At 46.4% G+C, this 23,567-nt stretch overlaps 1 protein-coding gene across 1 annotated transcript in view; it reads left to right on the forward strand.

The window, feature by feature from the left end:
- The window catches only part of ISX (intestine specific homeobox), a 40,629-nt gene that overhangs the window by 12,273 nt on the left and 4,789 nt on the right, over positions 1-23,567 (forward strand). Inside the window, exons 2-4 of the mRNA XM_088459268.1 lie at positions 2,760-2,957; positions 13,022-13,030; positions 19,663-19,814. Of these exons, the coding sequence (XP_088315394.1) occupies positions 2,760-2,957; positions 13,022-13,030; positions 19,663-19,814 (359 nt within the window). The remainder of the gene's footprint in view (positions 1-2,759; positions 2,958-13,021; positions 13,031-19,662; positions 19,815-23,567) is intronic.

The following is a 23,567-nucleotide window of genomic DNA, read 5'->3' on the forward strand; positions in this document are numbered from 1 at the left end:
CACTAAAGAAACACAAGAGCTATTAGTTTGCATTAAATGCATCCAGTAAAGGTCATTTAGTGAATGTAAAGGCATTTTATTTTGTGTAAGTGCTTTGATTCGTCCAGCGCGAGCACATTAAAAGGTGCATGACCACTAAGCATTGTGAGAGAAAACACCAAGAACTGCGTAAGGGTAGCCTGTAAGCTACTCTGGAATAACGCCATGTCTAGGTGGCCTAAGCCACTGGGGCAAGCTTTGGAATGCTTTACGTTTTTGGTAAGATTTTTAAATATGACCAGTTAGCATCGCCCGTAGAGCCAGGGCCAGATTAACAATGGGGCGGATGGAGCTACAGCTCCAGGCCTCCACATAAAAATAGGCCCATTGCATACCTCCCAACATGACCCTCTCCAGGAGGGACACAATGCTCTGGTCCTGGACTTCCCTGGTAAGAGATGGGGCTGCAGCGCAGTCCAAAATTCAAATAGGGGAGCCACACCAACTGTCATTTCACACACTGCCAAACATCACTGGCTGGGACTCACTGGCAGTTGGTGTGACTCCCCTATTTGAATTTTGGACTGTGCTGTAGCCCCACCTCTAGAGCCTCCACCAATCATAAATTACCAGGGAAGTCCAGGACCAGAGCATTGTGTCCCTCCTGGAGAGGGTCATGTTGGGAGGTATGATATTGTCATGACAACATGGTGTTGACTGGCCATCTGCTCTCCACACGGTCAGCCATAAATCATAAGTGGTAAATTTGTATTTCTATTTACCTCACAAAATGAAGGATTTTATTCCTTTTACATATTTAAGGAGACATTGGAGCAGAGAGTATAGGGGGTACACGCCCACATGGCACTGGCCACACCCACACAGCACTGGTCACGCCTCCTCTGCTTCTCATAATAGGCCCTTTGGTCATTTTCAGCTCCAGGCCCATGTGGCCATCAATCCAGCCCTGCGTAGAGCTGGGGGGGGGGGGGGTACTGCCTTTATGGCTGAAAACAGGGGACTGCAGCAGACATCTACGATATCTAGTGCGGGCCCCCATACATACATCCTGGGGACGCTAAATATATCCGGGTATCTCGCAAGTTTTATTTTGATAAATATGCCCCAATGTATTTGGTAAAGGGTAAAAGATGGAATTGGATCAACTTTAAACTACTTTCTTAAAATGAAATGTTTCTTATAAGATGTCATCTGTAATTGTGTTAAGAAGAGATAACTGTGGTCCTGATTCAGAAATGGCTGCAGTGTCGATTTAGTTCGCTAGCGACCGATGTTTTCATTCTGCGTATGCATCTAAGTCGCACTGCGCACGTGCCGAGGTGGTCTCACGACGGCAGTCGCACTGCGGATTAGGAAGCAGAGTGATTGACAGGCAGTGACCGTTTGTGGGAGATAACTGTGGTGTTGCGACTCAAACGCAGGCGTGTCGCGGCCATTTTGGGGGCTTGTCGGAGGTAGCGGCTGCATCTTTGGACATAGTGGTACTGGTGCGGGCGGTGTACTTGTGACGGACATCTGAACCACCGTAGGGGTCCAAGGTCCGATGGTGCAACCGATGTTTGTCCGATGTTGCGTCTCTGTACGCAAGTGGCAGATCTGAAAAGCCAGCAGTGGGCATCGCTGCGACATTTGCATATCATAACATCAGCGATGCCATCAGCGCCCACCACTGAATCAGCGCCTATATAATTCCTATTGCCCAGCTCCCCAGACTTCTGTTACATTGCAGTAAAACAGAAGGATATCTAAAAATCTAATGAGTCACTGCAATTATGGGCCTGATTCAGACCCACTCGCGAGCGGCTGTCCGCTCGCAAGTGGGTCGATGTTATGGACTGAGCATGCGCACGACGGAGGGAGCTCCGTCGTGCGCATGCGCCAGACGCGACGAGCGAAGGAAAGTCCTTCGCTCGTTGTGTCCGATCAAAGGGGGCATACTGTCAAATGTTGATTGACAGCACGCCCCCTTTGGTGGGCGTGCCGGGGGCATGCCTCCCTGACGGGGGCGTTCCCACGGGAACGCCTCCCGTCAGAAGCCGGCCCACTGACATCACTAGTGACGTCAGTGGGAGTGATTTTGGCTCTGATAGAGCCAAAATCACTCCGGAGCTTGCGGTTGAAAACCTCAACCGCAGGCTCCGGCTCGCAATTTCGATGGTCGCGATGGTCACGACCATCGCGGCCATCACAATGCACGCTCGTATAGCCTGTGGGTGGTGACCCACAGCTATACGAGCGTCCAGGAGGACGCTCCATTTTCATGGAGCCCGGCCCTCATTCAGAGCGTACGGCTCTGAATGAGGGCCAATATCTCATTGACTGACGCTGTGTATTTTCTGTTGTTTATCTTAAATGCTTTCCCTCCCCCAATCTCCTCCCTTTGCTCAATGCTTATTGCCAGCAAGTAGTCCGACTGATGGGGATAAAACACAAGGGGTTAAGCAAGTTTAAGAGACGCAAGAACGCATGGCCAGCGGCACAACCACAATATACACATGGCCTCACCATATTACTCTTGAAATAAATCAACACATTGTTGATGCACATTAGCCTGTACAAAGTACTGTACCACTAGAAGAGAATGAATGGAGGTTAGGATGCTTGTAAGTGCCGCATATACACCATAAGGCATAAGCAAAAATAGGCAAAACATTAACAAATCGGGTTCAGATCTTTTTTTTTTATTCTTTTAGGCTGTTGATGGGGACGTGGAGAGTCAAAGAGATGTCTGGTGGTAAAGGTTTTTGTTTTTTTTAAAGGTTCCATTTTAAACAGGATGCCCCAACAAAGTTCAAAAGTGAATGTGGGTGCAGATCCCTGGGGCGAAAACAGCCCTTTATCTCTGTCCGGATGTACGAGAATCGAGGGACATGCTATTAAGTCTAACACTGACGAAGTAAAGAATGTTCCCCGCTATAATGAAAGTCCTCACAATGGAGATAATGATGCTAGTGACGGTACACCGGGCAACTCATGCGGTAAGTAGTTTTCACATTGGTAAATAAGCCCCTAAATGCCCAATGACCCTCATGTTTTAATGTACCTACGCTACATAGCATATTGTTGTAGGATCTTACATAAAATGGTTTATGCCTTTTTAAATTGCCTTGAAAAATGTGCTGATTCCCAGGGGTAAATTTACGAAAGTGAGAGTTTTTAGAAGTGAGTTTTTTGAAGAGATGTTGCCCATAGCGACCAATCAGATTCTAGCTATTATCTTCTAGAAGGTGCTAGTTAAATGTTAAGTAGAATCTGATTGGTTGCTATGGGTAACATCTCTTCTAAAACTCACTTCTAAAAACTCTCACTTTAGTAAATGTACCCCCTGGTCTCTGAAGGGTACTGTAATAGTAAAGCCCCATTGCGCATCCGCGGCGATGGGTTTGAGACGGCTGGTCGCACCGAGGATTTTTTTGCGAAGGGCAGGTAGTCAGCGTTTGGGGGAGGTGACGAGGGTGGCTACAAAAATGCAGGGGTGTTGGGACTGTTTTTCTGGGCGTCAGGAAGCCTCTGCGAATTTGTACGCAGCTGCAGAGACAGCAGCGTAGGGTTGCTCAGATGTACGACCGATGTTCCTGATGTTTCATCTTTTGTACGGGATGTGAGATGTTGGAGGAGGGTGTCTCTGTGCACAAAGACATCAGCTGAATCATTAGCATATTTCTGCAGAACCTTTGTGTGGGCCATTCAATTAGACGCAAGGTCCTGTCGGAAATTCGCATGACGACACTTTTTGGATTTTAGCCTAGTTTCATACTTACCAACATTCTTGGGCACCTTTCCAGGAGCAACCGGAGGGGACCTGCTGCTCTCCTCTCAGGAGGGCTGAGCCAGACTATAGATGTCATTAGGCTTCATCCCCTTACAGAAACACACACCCCCCGTGCGCACGATTTGCGGGTCCGTGAGGAGGATGCGGAGCTAAATTACACTATTTCCGCCATTTAGCCCCCGCCCCTTCCCTGCAGACCCGATAAGTCCAAGTAAACTCTCACCATCCTGCCCACTTCACCAGGAAGTGGGTGGGATGCGGGAGATATGCCTACTCTTCCGGGTGTGTGGGGGGTTACCCGAAAAATCGGGAGCCTCCCGCAACTTCCAGGAGAGTAGGCATTATGGTTTATGCTAATGCCACAATTGGGTTGAACAAAAATAAGCAAAGTTTTTCTTACATTAATACCCAGAGGCGCATGCAGCCGCAAATTGCGCAAAGCTCCAACAGGAGCGCACACCTAAGTGAATATGCCCCTATATACGAGCAGCCTTAACATGGTGCATTCTAATTTTTATGGCTTTAATATATAGAAGTATTCACATCAAATATATTGGGCTCCATCCAATTAGCATCGACTCACTCGCGGCGTGAGCAAGTGCGGCTGCAGGCCGCACTTACGGTACCACCGTACTCGCACTTTTTTGTTTGCAGCCCTATAGGGTTGCGATAAAAAATTTCAGAGTCTGGGGTGAGATGGACCTGTGAGGGAGGCTAGTTCTACCCCGTTACCACGACAACTCGCCCCCTTCGCACCTAATTGGATCGTGCCCATTATGTTACATATGTTATAATTACACAGTTTTAAGAGAAGAGATGTTTCCAATCACATATCAGTTTTCATTAGTCTGAATACACTAGAATTTCTGTGTCAGGTCATTGGTTGCTAAGGTAACAATGTATCATTGTTATTTTTCATCATGTCAATCTATATAATAAGCGAAAAAGTGTGTGTGTGTGTGTGTGTCTGTTTGTCCTTTATCCACGGCCAGAGTTTTGTACTTATAAGCCACCTAATTTGGTATGGTGGTTGAGTTTGACCAGGAGTATGTTTTTGGCTATTTTTATAGTTCGTCAGGGCCATGGAGGTCTACATGGTGCCTACCAAGTAGGCCCGTGGAGTCTCTGATTTGAAATTTTTGTTTAGGCAAGTTTGCTCATGATGTCTTCCAGTGCCTAAACTGCACAGATCTGAAGGCATAGGCTGATATGTACCAGTTGGGGACAGGTAGAGCTCCAACGGGAGATCAGTGAGTCAGAGGATCAACTGTCAAACTGCACCTGCACTGACAGTTACTGATTTCCTCCCAGCACATATCAATGGATAAGATAGGTCCTTTTCAGGGCTAAAACCATGTTAGCAAACAGTGGGATCCTTTTCATGATTGCTGATCTGGCTGCAGATGTACTTCAAGGTCTATTCTTTAACCCAGGCAACGGTGGGTATCCCAGCTTGTAGAAAATAATATATTTTGATTCAAAGGTTATAGACAAGTTCGTAGAACCATTTTTTATCTTAAAGCCTGTAGGTGTCACTGTTTCAGGTGCTAAGGCACTCATTCAGTGCCGCTCGTAAGCGGCCATATGCTCGTAGTCATCCGATGTTGTAAAACCACACATGCGTCGGTGTAACAGTGCGCATGTGCGTACGGCTGATTGCGATAATTTTTTCAGTCGTTCGCCGAATAGCGAACAGGAAGTGACATGTCAGATGTGATTGACAGAACTGTCCGTTTTGGGGCGGTGACGGGGGTGGAGATGGGAAAACTCAGGCGTGTCGAGGCGTTTTTTGGGCGTACATAAATTATCTGATGCGAACGGCCAATGTGAACGGAACAAGTGTTACGTCACTGTCTGATCCACTTTCCATTAAAACTGCTCGCTCAGCTTGTTGTCTGGTATACTCTACCGCAATGACGATGGTCTCTTCGTTCTTCCCGAGGCACATCGATGGTATTCCGATTTATCAATTGAGGCCTCAAAAACAATCAGTTTTGAATTGCAAAAATGCTTGTAAGGTGTTTAGCAAATAGCCTTTTTTTTAGTAGCAAAAAACTGTACTCAGGTGAACTACTCAGCTACTAATTTCTGGTTTAGACAATCAATTAGCTTACAAATTTATTTAAAATTTGCGTGTTTTTTCCAAATTTGAATTTTTCTTTTTTTAGGGCAACAATATTGTACGCATGTTTGTTTTTTTTCTTCATTTTTTAGGGGCCAAGAAAACAATCATCCTTTTGTTTTTTGCTAAGTGTTAATTAAAACTCATAAATTGCTTTTAACCCTTGTTTTTTTTATTCAAAAATAATGTTTAGTTTTCCGTTGTATTGTTTGTAATTTTGTTTGCGGGATTACCTTTTAACCAGTTTTTGAATAAATTAACAATAGAATTGTTCAGATTTTCAACAGTATTTAATTTTTTGTTGTTGTTTTTTTTTTTTACATTTTAGGAAATAATAAAAACTTGATAACGTAAAAACAAATAACAAATGATTTTAGAAACACACAAACAAAATAAGTGGCATTTGAAATCCACAAACAAACAAAATTATTAAAAAATTCACAAGAAAGGAGAGGGAGGTTTTGGGCATTAAGGAATATGGGGCAAACACAGAGAAGGATTGTGGGAAAATTAGCCAGTGCTGTCCTCGCCTTTTGGCCCGTTTGGCCGGGGTAGGGACGGAGCCTGAACGGGTCTGGGATGTCCTTCTGCTGGCCTTGGCCAGAGGCAGATGTTGTGGCCTCTGGACTAGGCATAAATCTAGGCACATTTGGAGGGATGGCTGTTGTTGTGCCAGTGGTGGAGGATCCTGATGTTCTGGTAGGAAGGGAGGCCGGCTCCAACATGTGCTGGCGAACGAGCTGCTCCATTGCATTTGCTATTCGCACGTTGGCCCCAGTATTTTCCGCCAGGGCCTTAGCAATGGTCACGTTGGCCGCAGCACTTTGCTCCAGGGCGTCCGCCACCCGTAGCAGACTGGCGTCCAGACTCTGTAGAATCTCGGTCTGCTGATCCGTTTTAATATTGAGATCAGTGAGGAGGCCCACTGCCTGCGAGGGGGAATGCCCTGGACTGTCTGCCACAGGGTCCCCAGGCGGATCTACTGCTTCCTCCCCTGCAGAGCCAGCAGAAATTCTGCGGCCAAAGCTCCCCTCTGGAGCAGACTCATCTGCCTGTGTCTCTGTGAGAAAAAAGAGAAAAGAGTAACATAATCTAGATATTGTCCCAAACACATTTCTGAGTTGTTAACATTACAACATTTACCTGGGGCAACACGAGGAGCCGCAAAGTCTGGCATGTCGGTATCCATGTTCGTCACGCCAAACACCTCCTCATCCTGCACACACCCCTGGGCCATCTCCAAATCTGTGAGCTCCAGTGACACAGGGGTGGGACCCCCACATGTCCCCCCTGCATGCCTAGCCCTATCAGCCAGTTTTTGCTTAAGATGATATTTGAAGTCGCTCCATCTGTGGGGTAAAAAGTTGGCATTATTCCTGCAGTATTTGGACCTGTAAACACTTTTTACTAAAATGTAGTTTTTACGTACCGGCGTTTGACCTCCCGGGTTGAACGTTCAAAATCACCCACCCTATTGACACCACTGGCTATGTCATCCCACATTTTCCATTTCTGGCTTGCACCCATATTCCTTGCTGCCTGTGGCAGGTTGTCATTGCACATTTGCACCAAAACCTCCATCTCCTTTCTTGTGAATTGTGGCTGCCTTTTTTTTTTTTGTTTAGTTGTCCTACTAGGCCCAGCAGCCTCTTCCATGGCATCCTCAACACCTTTTTTTAAAATGGGATTCAAATTTATAATGTAAAATGTTCCCAAAATTATTGTTAAACATAATCCTTTAGCCCAAAAAAGAGAAATACTTACCTGGCGCCTCTTGGCCAGTGCTTTGCTGCTCTGTAGTCATTTTGGACTTTCAGGTCTCACTACAGCAGACCGATTTTGGTTTTCAGTGACGTTTTTATACATGCGTCAGCATTATTCGGCCGCATCATTGACTGTGCGCTCCTATTGTCCGTCCTTAATTTGAGCGGGAAAATAAAGACTATTTATGGCTTGGTGTGACTCGAGTCGATGTGGCATGTTGATTGTTGGAGGTTTTGCGTTGGAGTGGATTGTTGGCTTATTGAGTAGAAGGAGGACTTTTTTGGTGCGATATTTTGTTTTTTTTCTAACTTCTTTCTTCTCCGTTTGCTTTTTTTTTTATTGTTTGGCTATTTTTTTTTTAATTTTTGAGTAAGTATTTTAAAAAACCACCGTAAAAAATAATAGTAAATAGTTTAGAAATGTTTGTAATTTTTTTATATTTTTGTTTTACAGTTAGTTTGGCATTGCCCCAGTGACATTTTTGAACTTTGGGATATTTGTCTGTTTTTGGTAAGTGTTTTTGGTTTCATGAATTTACAAATTCGATGTGTTGGTCTTAGCATATGTTTCGCTAAGTAATGTTGTTTATTTTCTGGGAACAATCATGTCTTACCACTAAATGTAGCGTACTATTTTGCGAACTAATGTGTCTTGATTTAACTGTAAAAGTAGCATACTATTTTGCAAACTAATGTGTCTTGATTTAACTGTAAAAGTAGCATACTATTTTGCAAACTAATGTGTCTTGATTTAACTGTAAAAGTAGCGTACTATTTTGCGAACTAATGTGTCTTGATTTAACTGTAAAAGTAGCATACTATTTTGCAAACTAATGTGTCTTGATTTAACTGTAAAAGTAGCGTACTATTTTGCGAACTAATGTTTCTTGATTTAACTGTAAAAGTAGCATACTATTTTGCGAACTAATGTGTCTTGATTTAACTGTAAAAGTAGCGTACTATTTTGCGAACTAATGTGTCTTGATTTAACTGTAAAAGTAGCATACTATTTTGCAAACTAATGTTTTTAGAAATTTTCAGTGTAAAATCATGTCTTAACACTAAATGTAGCGTACTATTTTCTGAACTAATGTGTGCTCCCTTCTCTATTTTTTCACGAAAACAATTTGTTTCCAATCATATTTTATTTAATTAATCTTAAACATATTTTCTACTTTTGAAATGTAGGTTGTTCTGCACATGACGTCCCAGGCCTGTAAGCATCTTTGGATTTCTGAGAAAAGAGAAGTATATTTTTCTTTACACATTTGTCTAAAACAATAACTACCTGGCTTACCATTTCAGGTTGATGTTGGTCGTATTATATTTGCTATGGTTCCAGAACCCGACCAACCTCAACTTCATCCCAGGCATAGGACTTGTAGGCGTGCAAGGCCCCAGATATATAGAACATGTGTCACCCTTTTTGGAATGCCAGATGATGAGGTGTTAAGGCGATACCGTCTGCCGCCCCAAATCATCATAGACACTCTCTCATTAATAGAGAGTGATCTTGAACGGCAAATTGACAGTCCTAAAGCAATACCACCACTTACTCAATTAATGTCGGTGTTACATTTTTGTGCCTTAGGATCCTTTCAAACCACTGTGGGAATAGTTGTGGGAATATCCCAATCCTCCTTTTCAAGGTTCCTGAGGGCAGTAATGGAGGCCCTTTTTAAACACCTCCATCATTTTATTAAAATGCCATTGGATATGGGTACCCTTAATGTGGCGAAGGCAAATTTTTACCAAATAGCTGGCTTCCCACACATCATAGGGGTTGTGGATGGCACTCACATACCACTTCAGCCTCCAGCAAGGCTGGAGGCTATTTTTAGGAACCGCAAGCACTTTCATTCACTGAATGTAAGGGTGGTATGTGATGCCTCCCTCCAGATCCTGTCCCTGAATGCCAAATTCCCCGGCAGTGCACATGATTCCCTCGTCATCCGGCAATCAGGGATTTGGCACAAATTAAACAACCTACAAGCTGGTGATGCATGGCTTCTGGGTAAGTTGAAACCTTCTGTTGAAACCAATGCAAAGCTTGTTACACAATGGTTCTGAAGGGTTTTTTTATATTTTCACAGGAGACAGTGGTTACCCTTGCACGCCCTGGCTGCTCACTCCTTATTTGGTTCCCACACCAGGGCCACAAAGTGAGTATATTTACGCACTTACAGCCACCAGGCAGGTGGTGGAGCGCTGTATCGGCCTTTTAAAAGGCCAATTCAGATGCCTCCACCGCTCTGGTGGCGAGCTCATGTATTTGCCGGCTATGGTTTTGAAAATTGTGGTCCTGTGTGGGATATTTCACAACATCGCCATAAGGAGTGGTGTCCCAATGCAGCCAGAGGATGCCTTGCCTGAGGATGGGCCCCCCGAGGTTAGTCGGAGGTCAGTATGTGGGGGGGCCATACACGATGACATTGTGGCCAGATTTTTTAGGTAATTATTTTCCAAAATTAAGTTAATTGACACAATGTAGACATGTAAGATTTTAATGTACAATTTTAATTTTTTTCTTTTTTCTTTTATTCCATAAAATTACCATAAAAAACGATGCCTACTACCTGATCCCAAAAAATTACTTCATGTGGACACATTGGATATAACTTCGGCAACAATGATTTCTTCGCCTCATTTGTGGAATCATGTTGGCATGCTACTTCTTCAAACAGTTCCTGATTGTTGTTTTACTTTTGTTGTTTTGGGTGTGTTTTGGAATTTTTTGTGTGTTTTCATTGTGTGAATTGATTGTGACAAATCACTTGGTGTTTTTTTTTTTGTGCATTAAACTTTTTTTTACTGTTAAACAAACATTTCCTGGGTAAATTACAAGCAAGTGTAACCTGGTCCAAAAAAGGCAAACTTGCTTAATGGCTAATCCTGTAATGTGTTAAATTGTAATCTTTTTGACCCTGCTTTGTGGCTAAAAACAAACACCAAAGGTATTACGGTTTGCCAATGTAGGCCTAAGCAGGTTTGGTTTAATTTTTACGTTACCCCCAAAAAAGAACAAACTATTGTTGCCGTTAATTCAACAAACCTATTGGTATTGTTAGGTGTTTAATGTGCCAGCTTACATACTTACTTGAGCTTTCTACAATCCAATTTACATTACTTAAAACCTCAAGGTAAAATAGTAGACTTATGTAAGGTTCAACAATCTAAGATTTACAGACAAAGAATGAGACTTAAATAAATCAAAATATCTTTTATTTTTTTAAACATTTTTTGGGTGCAAAAACAAAAATTAGTGGCGCAGGAGCGCCAACAGATGATCCAAGACCACTAGCATGCCAACTACATGGCCCCTCAAGCTCTGCAAGCCTGCATACAGTTGTTCGTTACGCCTCTGGTCCTCTGTGGGTTTTAAAAATGTGGGGATTACTAAAATGACACCTTAATTTATATGTTAACAAACAACTTAAAAATCAGACTAAACAAAAAAACGAGAAAAAACATCAACAAAACAAAAGTAACGCCAAACGCAAAGATTGTTGTAAAAAAAAAACACATTTTACAACGAAATTCAACAAAAAATAGGGACAACTACGCAAAAATACTACATTTGTTGGTACCGTAAACAAGAAAGACACAAGTATGAGTGTTTGGACATGTGTCATATGTGTAAGGGGAAAACATCCTAGACATTGTTTCACAAAGATATATATCCAAAACATTAGAACTACTTTACAATTTGGAACTGCACAGGCAAAAGGACAACATCACCAAAAAAACAAAAAATGCAAAAGCAACCATAGTTTAAAAGGGAAACATACCGGGCATAATGCTGACTGGGCCAGGAGCCCCGAAATCATCCTCCTCAGATGTGGGCCAGTGCTGCACGGATGGAGGAGGGGTGATTTGGGAGGAAGTGGAGGGTGAGGAAAAGAGAGGGGGGGTGGAGGGGAGGGTGAGGAAAAGAGAGGGGGGGTGGAGGGGAGGGTGAAGTTGGAGGGATGGGAATGTGAGGAGAGGGAGGGGCCTCACGGTCTGCCAGGTCTGGGGTGGAGGGAGAATTTGGGGAAGAGTGGGGAGAGGATGTTTGGGTGGGAGTGGGGGATAGGGGACGAGCCCGACGTCGGTGACGTTGGAGACGTCGTAGTCTGCGTTCAGCCCCTAAATGATGTTGAAAAATTTATATTATTACATATTTAATATTTAGAATCCAAAATTTACACACCAAAATAAAAAAATAAAAAAACAGGGCTATACAGGAAACATGCACACGCAGGTATGTCCAAAATAAAGAAACAGGGCTATACGGGAAACATGCACACGCAGGTATGTCCAAAATAAAGCAACAGGGCTATACGGGAAACATGCACACGCAGGTATGTCCAAAATAAAGAAACAGGGCTATACGGGAAACATGCACACGCAGGTATGCTTACATTTTAAATATAATTAAAAAAAAGACTTACTTTCCTCGATTTGCTGACGCAAATTGGCCAACAGGCGTGGGGATCTGCGCCCCAGATCGGACCACCTCCTCTCCAGTTGGCCGATATTCCTGCGGTAGCCGATCCTACGCAGGTGGCGCCACACCTCCGCGTAGGCCAGCCACTTGTGGAGGTTAGTGATGGGGTGCGGCTGGTGTGTGATTCTCCGGTCCATCACTTCAGTGAGGACCAGGAGTTCACGTCTACAAAATGCTGCGGCTCTCATGATGGCAATGATTTTTTTTACACAAAACAGTTTTAATAAAGGGCCTAGAAAAATTTTGATTGGCTAATGTACTTTGTAAATTAACAAAAAGCATTCTATTGGTTATTGTATGAGTCATGTGACCTACACCCTCACAAATATAATGTGAGTTATGATAGGCTTGATGCAGTGACATGCGTAAGCTAATTTAAATATTAATAAAAAAACGGAAAATTGGGCTAGAAAAAAAACGCTAAACAAGAGTAGCATTCAAACAAACTTTTAATTTTGAAAAACCATCCCCTTGGTCCAACCGTACGTATTCTGCGGAAGCAATGACACACACTAACAATAATAAAGTTTATTGACATTGAAAAAAAAAAAAAGGATTGCAAACATGTGAATAACAATTAAGCTAATTAATATAGTGATTGCTATTAATCGATTCTAGTATGTTTCCTGAATGAAATAGCAGGCAATCGAAAACTGACAGGGCCACTTCCGGATTTGACTTGTGCGAGCGTTCCCTGCAACCAAAGAGGAAAAGGACGGTCGCTATTTCGAACGTTCGCTAGCTAGAGGAGGGGTTGGGAGACTGTGGGGCGGAAGATTAGCTGTGAGCAAACATATGAGCGTGCGCTTGAATTTACATTTTTCCGCTCGTACGCCGAACGAGCGAACGGCCACTTGCGTCCGGGTCTGTATCAGGCCCTAAGTGCCCTCTATACAAAATGACAACTTCAAGCTAAAATAAAGTAATGAACGACAATGGGGGAAGGGGGGAATAAGCATTAGTTATTATGAACATGTTCAATTATTTTCTTATGAAATAAATTGCACGGCTTAATGTTAAAGTTCAATATTTAATTCTATACAACATTTCAAACACCGTACATTGGTAATATTGCTTACTTAAGCAGATCATACAGTACTGTATGTTATGATATATTTCCTGGAAAACTGTTCAGTCCGTGTTTAATTATAAATGTGTCTCTCACAACGCTGCGCTTTGATAATGCCGTTTTTTTTCCAGTTTGTCATTAAAGCAAACTACGAACAGATGTTAAACGATTTATCAATAATTCTAAAAAGAAAAATTTATTTTCGCTGTAAGGTTATACGTTAGATCCATGGTGACGTAGGTGCCGCGGTTATTGAAACATCACGCTCAGAATGATCTTGAACCCTTCGTTGTGAGAAAATAAAATGTTGGAATTTTTTTTCTTTCCAATTATTGGCTTCAATGCACATACTCCCAGCGAGAATCCTTCTCATGTGCGCTGCGGACACTTCACTAGATGCCGAGGAGATCAGCAGATGCATACAATGGAGCCCCACCGCCACGTTCCGCCTGCTCTACTCCAGCAGTTACAAGCCCCTTGATTTTTTTTTATGTACCTACAGTACACAGCGTAAGAGAGAAAATGATGTGTCATTTGTACTGTGGTGCTTTTATTTTTCGGCAGTCACACCGCCTTTTGCAATTTGTGGGGCCCTGGTTCATTTGTGCTGTGACAAAGACAAATTGTGCCGTTTGCAGAGAGAAGCGTGACACCGCGATCTCCGGTTCTGCAGGGAAAAGTAGGGATCTTGCTGTGAGCTAAGTGCTTCCCATCTACAGCACTATGGGGTCTATGTACTAAGCCTTGGAAAGAGATAAAGTGGTCGGAGATAAAGTACCAACCGATCAGCTCCTAGCTGACACTTTACAGGCTGTGTTTGAAAAATTACAGTTAGGAGCTGATTGGTTGGTACTTTATCTCCATCCACTTTATCTCTCTCCAAGGCTTAGTACATAGCCCCCAATGTACCAACCAATTAGCTCCTGTCATTTTTCAAACACAGCTTGTAACATGACAGTTAGGAACTGATTGGTTGGTACTTTAACCCTCTCCACTTTACTGCTCTCCAAGAGTTAGTACATAGACCCCTGAGTTACAAATAAGCAAGCCATAAAAAGTAATGGGGTTCTATGTATTTCTGGGGGGAATCCCCAAACATTGTGACATAAGGCACACCAATATGGCGTCTATTGGGGTGTGGTTTAATTTGCCGAGATTCATCATGTCAGCATTCATAATACTTGGCATATCGACATTGACTACGTCGGCATTCATCACTGATGAAATGTCGACATGATTACAATTTTAGATGCGTCCTACGATGAATCATGTGGAAATCGTGTAGTAGTTAGGTAGGATATGATCCGATGCAATCGTATGATCAGATGTGCAGCCCATATTATCTATTGTAATCGTATGCAGATCGTGCCGTGTATTTGTTCATGCGATGCATCGTGCGTCCGACCAGCATCATTTCAGGGACATTTTGGAGGTGTGTGTTCTTTCATTGACCTTCCCTCCTAAACTGCAGATAGATCGTATCATGAGATTGTATGTACATCGTGTGTCAATCGTGTGGTCGGGACTGCCAGGGGGCTGCCGGGGAGTTCAAGGGAAAATCGTTAGATGAATCTCATCTTATGCTGGTCGTACTAGTGTATGGCCAACATAACCCTCTGCTGCCGCACCCTAACCCTCTGCTGCCGCAGCCTAACCCTCTTCTGCCGCAGCCTAACCCTTTGCTGCCGCAGCCTATCCCTAGCCCTCTGCTGCCGCAGCCTAACCCTAACCCTCTGCTGCCGCAGCCTAACCCTAACCCTCTGCTACCGCAGCCTAACCATTTGCTGCCGCAGCCTAACCCCAGTCCTCTGCTGTCGCAGCCTAACCCTAACCCTCTGCTGCCGCAGCCTAACCCTAACCCTCTGCTGCCATAGCCTAACCCTCTGCTGCCGCACCCTAACCCTCTGCTGCTGCACCCTAACCTTAACCCTCTTCTGCCGCACCCTAACCCTCTGCTGCTGCAGCCTGACCCTCTGCTGCCGCAGCCTAACCCTTTGCTGCCGCAGCCTAACCCTGGCCCGCTGCTGCTGCAGCCTAACCCTCTGCTGCCGCAGCCTAACCCTCTGCTGCCGCAGCCTAACCCTAACCCTTTGCTGCCGTACCCTAACCCTCTGCTGCCGCAGCCTAACTCTGGCCCTCTGATGCCGCACCCTAACCCTCTGCTGCCATAGCCTAAACCTAACCCTCTGCTCCCGCAGTCTAACCCTCACCCTCTGTTGCCGCACCCTAACCCTCTGCTGCCATAGCCTAAACCTAACCCTCTGCTGCCGCAGCCTAACTCTCACCCGCTGCTGCCGCACCCTAACCCTCTACTGCAGCAGCCTAACCCTCACCCTCTGCTCACTGCAGAATGTGGACATTTCATACGTTAACATAGCGAACATGTCGACATTCTGCAGCTATGCAAGCGGCCAGGGGGCCGCACAAAAAAAAAACGCCCTGAATCAGGGCCTAAATCCCGTTCATGGAGAGGACCCTGACATCATCAGCCAGTGTCCAGCGTCATTCCCTACCATCCAAGTGGGCATAGAGGGGGAATATAACCATGTGGCGAGCGCAGAGCTGGCCGTCATGGGCATCATGAACTGTACTTCCGCCCTCACTCACGTCACTTCCAGGTCCCTAGCAAGAAGGGGAAATAAGCTCTACCGTGGTTACACCAACCGGTAATCGCAGATATATAGACTGTCCTTCCTTATTTTATCCTTCAGATTCGATGCTACTGTAGTTCTCAATTCTTTTATAAAATACTGTAAGAAAACCACTGATGTGGAGATGCAGGCGCAGCCCTGTTGAAAGCCATTTATAAAGTGATGCTGGAGTAGGAGGGAATCTCTAGCTGACGAAGAGCCTACTGACAGTTCTCTATTTCTGCATAATGGTACAATTATTCCACATGCCGCTCTGCTTGGCTTTCAGGAGAACACTTGTGTGAGGCAGACTGATTTGTTTTATCTTGTCATTAATCAGCTTAATGCTGGTAACTGCGCTGATCATGACAATTATATTTTTTATGAGAAATGATGTCTTGTGATTTTATGAGTGTTTCTTACATTTAAAGTATGTGCTCACACATATATAATAAGGTGCTTCGCTTTCATTTGTCAAGGGGGTCTGTTGTCAGTTTTGCCGTGTTATAGTGAGAACTAGTCAGAGGAACTTGAAATACACTTTGAAAATTAATGAGCAGAAAAAGATGGATGGCCCTATTTACAGCAAGTTTGAGATATGAACGGTGCTTCATACTGAGGTGCATTTGCAACCACAATCTTCCAAAATCAGCACTCTGGGTCCTATTTATTCAATATTAGGTTTTAGCCCAGATAATTATAATTTCTTATTGCCACTTATTGCAAATTTACTTTAATAATTAAATATACCCCGCTATGTGGCTGGGGGAACCTGCTCCTCCCACTATATAACTCTCAGTCTGTGGCTTCCTGCTGCCCCCATTCCTCTCCTCACATCATGTCACTGCCCCTGTCACATGCAGTCCTGCCCTCACTAACATATCATTCATCTCCTGATATACTCTGTGCTGCTGGGGGCTCTGCTCCTCCCACTATATAACTCTCAGTCTGTGACTTCCTTCTGCCTCCATTCCCCTCCTCACATCATGTCACTGCTCCTGTCACATGCAGCCCTGTCCTCGCTAACATATCACTCCTCTCCTGATATACTCTGTGCTGCTGGGGACCCTGCTCCTCCCACTATATAATGGTCATTCTGTGGCGTCCTGCTGCCTCCATTCCCCACCTCATATCATGTCACTGCCCCTGTCACATGCAGCCCTGTCCTCACTGACCCATCACTCATCTCCTGATATACTCTGTGCTGCTGGGGACCCTGCTCCTTCCACTATATAACTCTCAGTCTGTGGCTTCCTGCTGCCTCCATTCCCCTCCTCACCTCATGTCACTGCCCCTGTCACATGCAGCCCTGTCCTCACTAACACATCACACATCTCCTGATATACTCTGTGCTGCTGGGGACCCTGCTCCTTCCACTGTATAACTCTCAGTCTGTAGCTTCCTGCTGCCTCCATTCCCCTCCTCACATCATGTCACTGCCCCTGTCACATGCAGCCCTGTCCTCACTAACACATCACACATCTCCTGATATACTCTGTGCTGCTGGGGACCCTGTTCCTCCCACTATATAACTCTCAGTCTGTAACTTCCTGCCTCCATTCCCCTCCTCACATCATGTCACAGCTCCTGTCACATGCAGCCCTGTCCTCACTAATACATCACTCATCTCCTTATATACTCTGTGCTGCTGGGGACCCTGCTCCTCCCACTATATAACTATCAGTCTGTGGCTTCCTGCTGCCTCCTTTCACCTCCTCACATCATGTCATTGCTCCTGTCACATGCAGCCCTGTCCTCACTGACACATCACTCATCTTCTGATATACTCTGTGCTACTGGGGACCCTGCTCCTTCCACTATATAACTCTCAGTCTGTAACTTCCTGCCTCCATTCCCCTCCTCACATCATGTCACAGCTCCTGTCACATGCAGCCCTGTCCTCACTAATACATCACTCATCTCCTTATATACTCTGTGCTGCTGGGGACCCTGCTCCTCCCACTATATAACTATCAGTCTGTGGCTTCCTGCTGCCTCCATTCACCTCCTCACATCATGTCATTGCTCCTGTCACATGCAGCCCTGTCCTCACTGACACATCACTCATCTTCTGATATACTCTGTGCTACTGGGGACCCTGCTCTGTCCGCTATATAATTCTCAGTCTGTGGTTTCCTGCTGCCTCCATTCCTCTCCTCCCGGTAAGCAGGAGAGATCTGTGATGTCTCCAGCTTTACCATTTTGATGAATGGGCCAAAAACTTAATTTCTACAATGGCAGGCTTTTGTAGAATTAAGTGATGATGAATAGAGCTCTCGGGCCCTCATTCAGAGGCGGTCGGAGGATGCAAGAGGTCGCTCAGAAACTGGGCGGCCGCTTGCATCCTGACCGGCCACCTCTGTTTCGGTCGTTAGGCTGTGGGTTAAGACCCACAGCTCTAACGACCGCTAGGGTGATGGTCGCCATGGTCATTGACCATGGCGACCATCGGGGCTTACGACGAGACCCTAGGGTAGGGTCCCACTTGTCGTAAGCCCCGGAGAGCTTCTGGCTCTATCAGAGCCGGAAGCTCTCCACTGACAGCAGGCGTTCCCATGGGAACGCTTCCATTTGGGCTGCCACCCCCCCGGCCCGCCTTCCAAACGGGGCGTGCTGTCAATCAACATCGACAGCTCGCCCCCTTTGGAAAGAGACCCGCTACGACCGGCGCTGTCGGTCGTAGCGGGTCTGACGCATGCGCACGAAGGAGCCGGCTCCCTCGTGCGCATGCGCACTAGACAAACATCGAGGCGGCCGTGCAGTCGTAGACTGTACGGCCGCCTCTGAATAAAGCCCTCGGTGCGGATAATGCTGTCCATAAAATGACTACAGTGGCCTATGTGCAATTATCAGCCAACAGGTAGCATGGGTGAGATCCGTTCACCTCCAAGCCAAGTGTCCTGGCCAGTGGCATATCTATAATGGGTGCAGTGTGTGCGGGGCACACGGGCCCCCGGGTCCAGGGGGGCCCGCACCGCACACCCTGCACCCATATTATTTTAAACTTACCTGTCCGTGGTCCCGCGTCAGGTGTCAGCGCTGCTCAGAACACCGGAAAATGCCGCCGTGGCCATTTTTCCGGCGTTTTGTGCATGCGCAGTAGACTCCAGGCACACTCTAGTGCTTGGAGTCTACTAATGCTTCGGTGACTGGCCAGCCGCGTCAGTCGGCTGCCGGCCACCAGGGACAGAGGAGGGGGCCCCGCACGAGCAGTGCACACGGGTCCCCACCTCTCTTAAGATGCCCCTGGTCCTGGCTATCCCAATGTGATCACAAAGGTGAATAGAAGGAGGCTTTCTGGACGTATCCTGTATGTTTTCGCACTGCACAAGCTCCGGAGCTGAGCACACACAAGTACAAGCGATGCCAAGTCATACGCAACTTAGTTGCCTCTCCATTTGCGTCTGGAGGGGTATAAATGGGCGTTGGTAAACGGGCAAAGTTTAGAGAGTGTTGACTGCGAACTATTCAGGGTCGTGTGTATGGGCAATTACGCCCGTTTTCAGATAGATCTTGGGGGGATTTATTAAAGGGGGTAGCGGATTCAGTTTCAAACCGCAGAAACCGAGTTCAAGCTCAAATAGTATGGCAATGGGATGGCTTGTACCCCCGCAAGTGCGGTTTGAGGCCTTTCAGTTTTATGTCATGCACACTGGTGTGCGGTTTTTTTACCTTTAGTAAATGATGCCCCCCACAAAATCCCCATGTTGCATGTGTGGCTAGTTAAATGCATCACCAGGCGTTGGCCTTCTGGGACTGACTTACATAATATTACGATACAGTAACCGTGAGCTGTGATTTCATCTTCTTTTCATAGGTGACCACAAGAACAAGAGAAGGATCAGGACCACGTTCACCATGGAACAGCTCCAGGAGCTGGAATGGATATTCAACGTGACGCATTACCCCGACGTTCAGACCAGGGACAAGCTGGCCGCCAAGATCAAACTCCCAGAGACACGAGTCCAGGTACCGCAACTCTCAGGAGTGTACGGAGATGTTTAGAGGGTTATACTTTTGGTCTGTTTGTTTTTTACCAACTCTAATCTAACCATAACCCTAATTGCGGCCTAATGCTGGGTACACACTGACCGATATATTGGCCGATCAATTGACCGGCCAATATCTCTGCTGGCCGTCGGCCAGTGTGTACAGACGATATGTCCGTGAACTGCGTCGTTCAGACATATCGCATTGGCTGTGCTGCACAGCCGATGGACAGATATGTCTGCAGACCGTCCATACGCACACAGCGGCAGCCGCGGCTGCCGGATAGATGATGGCTGTTCAGTGTGTATGAACAACCATCATCTACAGATATATCTTTCAGTGTGTACCCACCTTAACCCCAACTATAATCTAACCTGAACCAGGGTTGCCTACCTTTAACATTCTCTTCCCGGGAGAAGCCCGGGTAAGAGATGCAGCAGGGGGCCGACGGGGGCGGGGCTTGACGATTCGCGTCATTAAGCCCCGCCCCCTCGCGTCAAAATTGCCGTGATTGGGCACAATTTACATAGGGGGCGGGGCCAAATGCTGTGATTCATGCAGAATCACAGCTTAAGCCCCGCCCCCTTCACGGAGACCCGCAATTGCCGCGGGTATTCTCCTAATTCTGCCCACTTCACTAGGAAGTGGGCAGAATGCGGGAGAAATGCCTACCCTTCCGGGGGTGCGGGGGGTTACCCGAAAAATCGGGAGCCTCCCGCGAAAACCGGGAGGGTAGGCATGTATGACCTGAACTCTAATTGCAGCCTAACCCTAACTGCAGTCTAAACCTAATCTTGGGTCCACACTGGCCGACATATCAACCGTTCAATTGAACAGCCGATATATTGCGTGGGCATCAGCCTGTGTGTACCAATGATATGTCTGTGAATGACGTCGTTCATAGGCATATCGTGTAGTTCCTTCGGGAACGCCTCTGTTTGTCCAGCCACCCCCCCTCCCCGCCTACAAAACGGGGCGAGCTGTCGATCAACATCGACAGCCACCCCGTTTTGTAGCGAGTCCCGGATTGAGTGAAGTTCTCACTCGCTCCGGGGCTCACGCACACGCGGCGTGCGCACTGGCCGACCATCACACTGGCCAACCATCGACCCACTTGCGAGCACTATGCGCTCGCGAGCGGGTCTGAATCAGGCCCTTAGTGCAAATACATACTTGATAAATAGATGCCTGTTTATGCATCTTGCTTACACCAGCATGTAATTAATGATCCACTACTGTCATATCCAATGCTTAGCTATTTTTTTCTGTTGTATTATGTACACTTTATGATGCCTCCGTTCCTGCAAAAAGTCTGAAAGGTCTGTTCCTACAGCAACAACAAAACAAAAAAGATGCAGGAACTTCCTGTTCCCCATTGCGGTCACCGCGGCTCTGTATCTTAGCATGGCATGTCTCCAAGAAGAAAAAAAAATCAAAAGAAAGTCAATATGTCCCTACATAACTATTTAATTAAAAACAGACTATTGCAGCAATAAATTAATTTAACCAGTTATAATGAAAGGAGAGTTATATAGCCAGGTAGGGTTACTCATTTACCTGCACTGACGGATATGACCTTTTAGTGCTTATATCTGTAATCAGCAAAAACTTCTCTACGTAGCAATTGAAAAATCTGTATATTTCTCAGTGTATCCTCCTATCTTAAGGCATAGGGCCTGATTCAGCAAAGATCGCTATTCCGCTTATATGCGCGCAACTGCGTTGCTAATGTCAGCGATGCTATTTAAATGTGTGCGTTCACATTGCGTACGCAGGCTGACATAAGGACGCCTACTTCCCCTTACTCACATCTGTACACTAGGGCAACATAGCAAAACAATCGGTAACATCGAGTAACACCGGACCCATGCGCACAGGAAGCCCAGACCTCACTCAGGAATTGCTAACTTCTGCGCACGCTATCAGACCACAGGAGGCGTCAGGTATCACAGCATACTTGCCGACTATCTGGCTGCTCCTTCCGGGAGGGAGCAGCCAGATCGGCAGGGCAGGGGGTGTGGCTGACTAAAGGGAGCGTGGCCGGACGGGCAGATGTCCTTTGCGGGCGTGACAGGGGCGGGGTCACGTGATTACATGATTTTGGCGGCATTGTGAACCAGGGGGCCAAAATTATGTGATTCAGCGTGAATCGCGTCATCGCCCCCCCATTGCGGGGGTTTAACAGGTATTTGCGGGGCCGGGGGAATCGGCGGCAGTTGGGAGGCTTGCCTGCCTTTCTGGGGGGCCGTTTATCGGGAGGCTCCCAGCCGAATCGGGAGGGTAGGCAACCCTGTATCACAGTAGCTAATTTATGCACGCCCCTGCAATGGCGTTGAACCGCACTGGCACGCCTGCGCTCGCCTGACCACCCCCTCGTCACCACCCACAAACGGCGCTCCCTGTCAATCACTCTGCTTTGGGTCTGCGTAGTCTCTGCAGACGCAGTTCCCATCGCAACTGCTAGTTCGCGCACTGCGACGCATGCGCAGTGCGAATTAATCGACCGATCGCGTGCGTATACACAACTGCGATCCTTGCTGAATACAGACCATAATCTCATTATTCTCTCTACGTTCAGACACCTAAAAATAAATGTTAATGAAAGTTTGAAAAGTTGCTAAAACATGAAAGGAGCTGTTGTGCAGTAATTCTCTTTCCATCCTGCTCCCTAAAGCCACTGTGTAATAAGTAATTTATGTTTTTAACCTATTAGGATGCCTGCTTAATCTGCCTTTAATTCTTGCTAGGGTGATGTAGTTAATTGTTATGGTGTGTCGTTAGAATGTCGACATTGATGATGACGACACCAGAATGTCCACAGTGATGATGATGACATGCTTACAGGTCAATTTTTTATTATAGATATACAGACATGAATAACACACACACCACCACCAGGGGCGCCGAGAGGGAACAGGGAACAGGTACTAATTACCCAGGCCCGGGCTTGTAACACTTCTTACCTCTCCCCGGCCAAGCAGCAGTCCCTCTCTGCCTGCTGTATGCGGGGAGGAAGCGATCGCACTGATCGTCCCCACCCCTTGTATCTGCAGCTCAGGTGCATTTTTTGTGTGTAGGGGGCGTGGCCATGCCTCCACAATTTGGTCACACCCCCTCCAGTACCCGGGCCCTTCCCCGCTGTAATGACCCTATATACACCATACACAAATACACCTACTGTACAACATACTTGCTCCTTTAATGTCCGGAAGATTGTCATGGTGAGGTCCCCCGGACACTCGGGAGAATTGTGTGATTGTAGCCCCCGCCTCCCGCAGAAACCCACATACACCTGCACGCATGTACATACACACATAATTTCATACTATGGTGGACACGTTAGCATACCTCCCAACTGTCCAGCATTCAGCGGGACAGTCCCGTTTTTTTGGGACTGTCCCGCTGTCCCACCCGCGGGCTGCAGTGTCCTGCGGTGGGGGGGAAGTTGGGGGGGAGCACGCACTGCTGCTCTGCATAGCATAGCAGAGCAGCGGGTGAGCAGAGAGAGAATAGATGCCATGCGCACAGTGCGGGGAGGAATCCCGTGGGCAGCCCAGCATCTCGAAGATGCTGGGCACACCCATTAGTGATGTAAAGGGGGTGTGCCGCTAGGACACGCCCCTTTACAGACAGACAACGCCCCGTTTCGGGAGAGCGCGCCTTCGGCGGGACTTCGGCGTGCTGAAGTACCGCCCTCCGAGGCTCAAATGTTGGGAGGTACAGTATGCGTTA

This window comes from Taudactylus pleione, unplaced genomic scaffold (genome assembly GCF_031769625.1).
Source record: "Taudactylus pleione unplaced genomic scaffold, aTauple2 ptg000903l, whole genome shotgun sequence".
Taxonomy (NCBI): domain Eukaryota; kingdom Metazoa; phylum Chordata; class Amphibia; order Anura; family Myobatrachidae; genus Taudactylus; species Taudactylus pleione.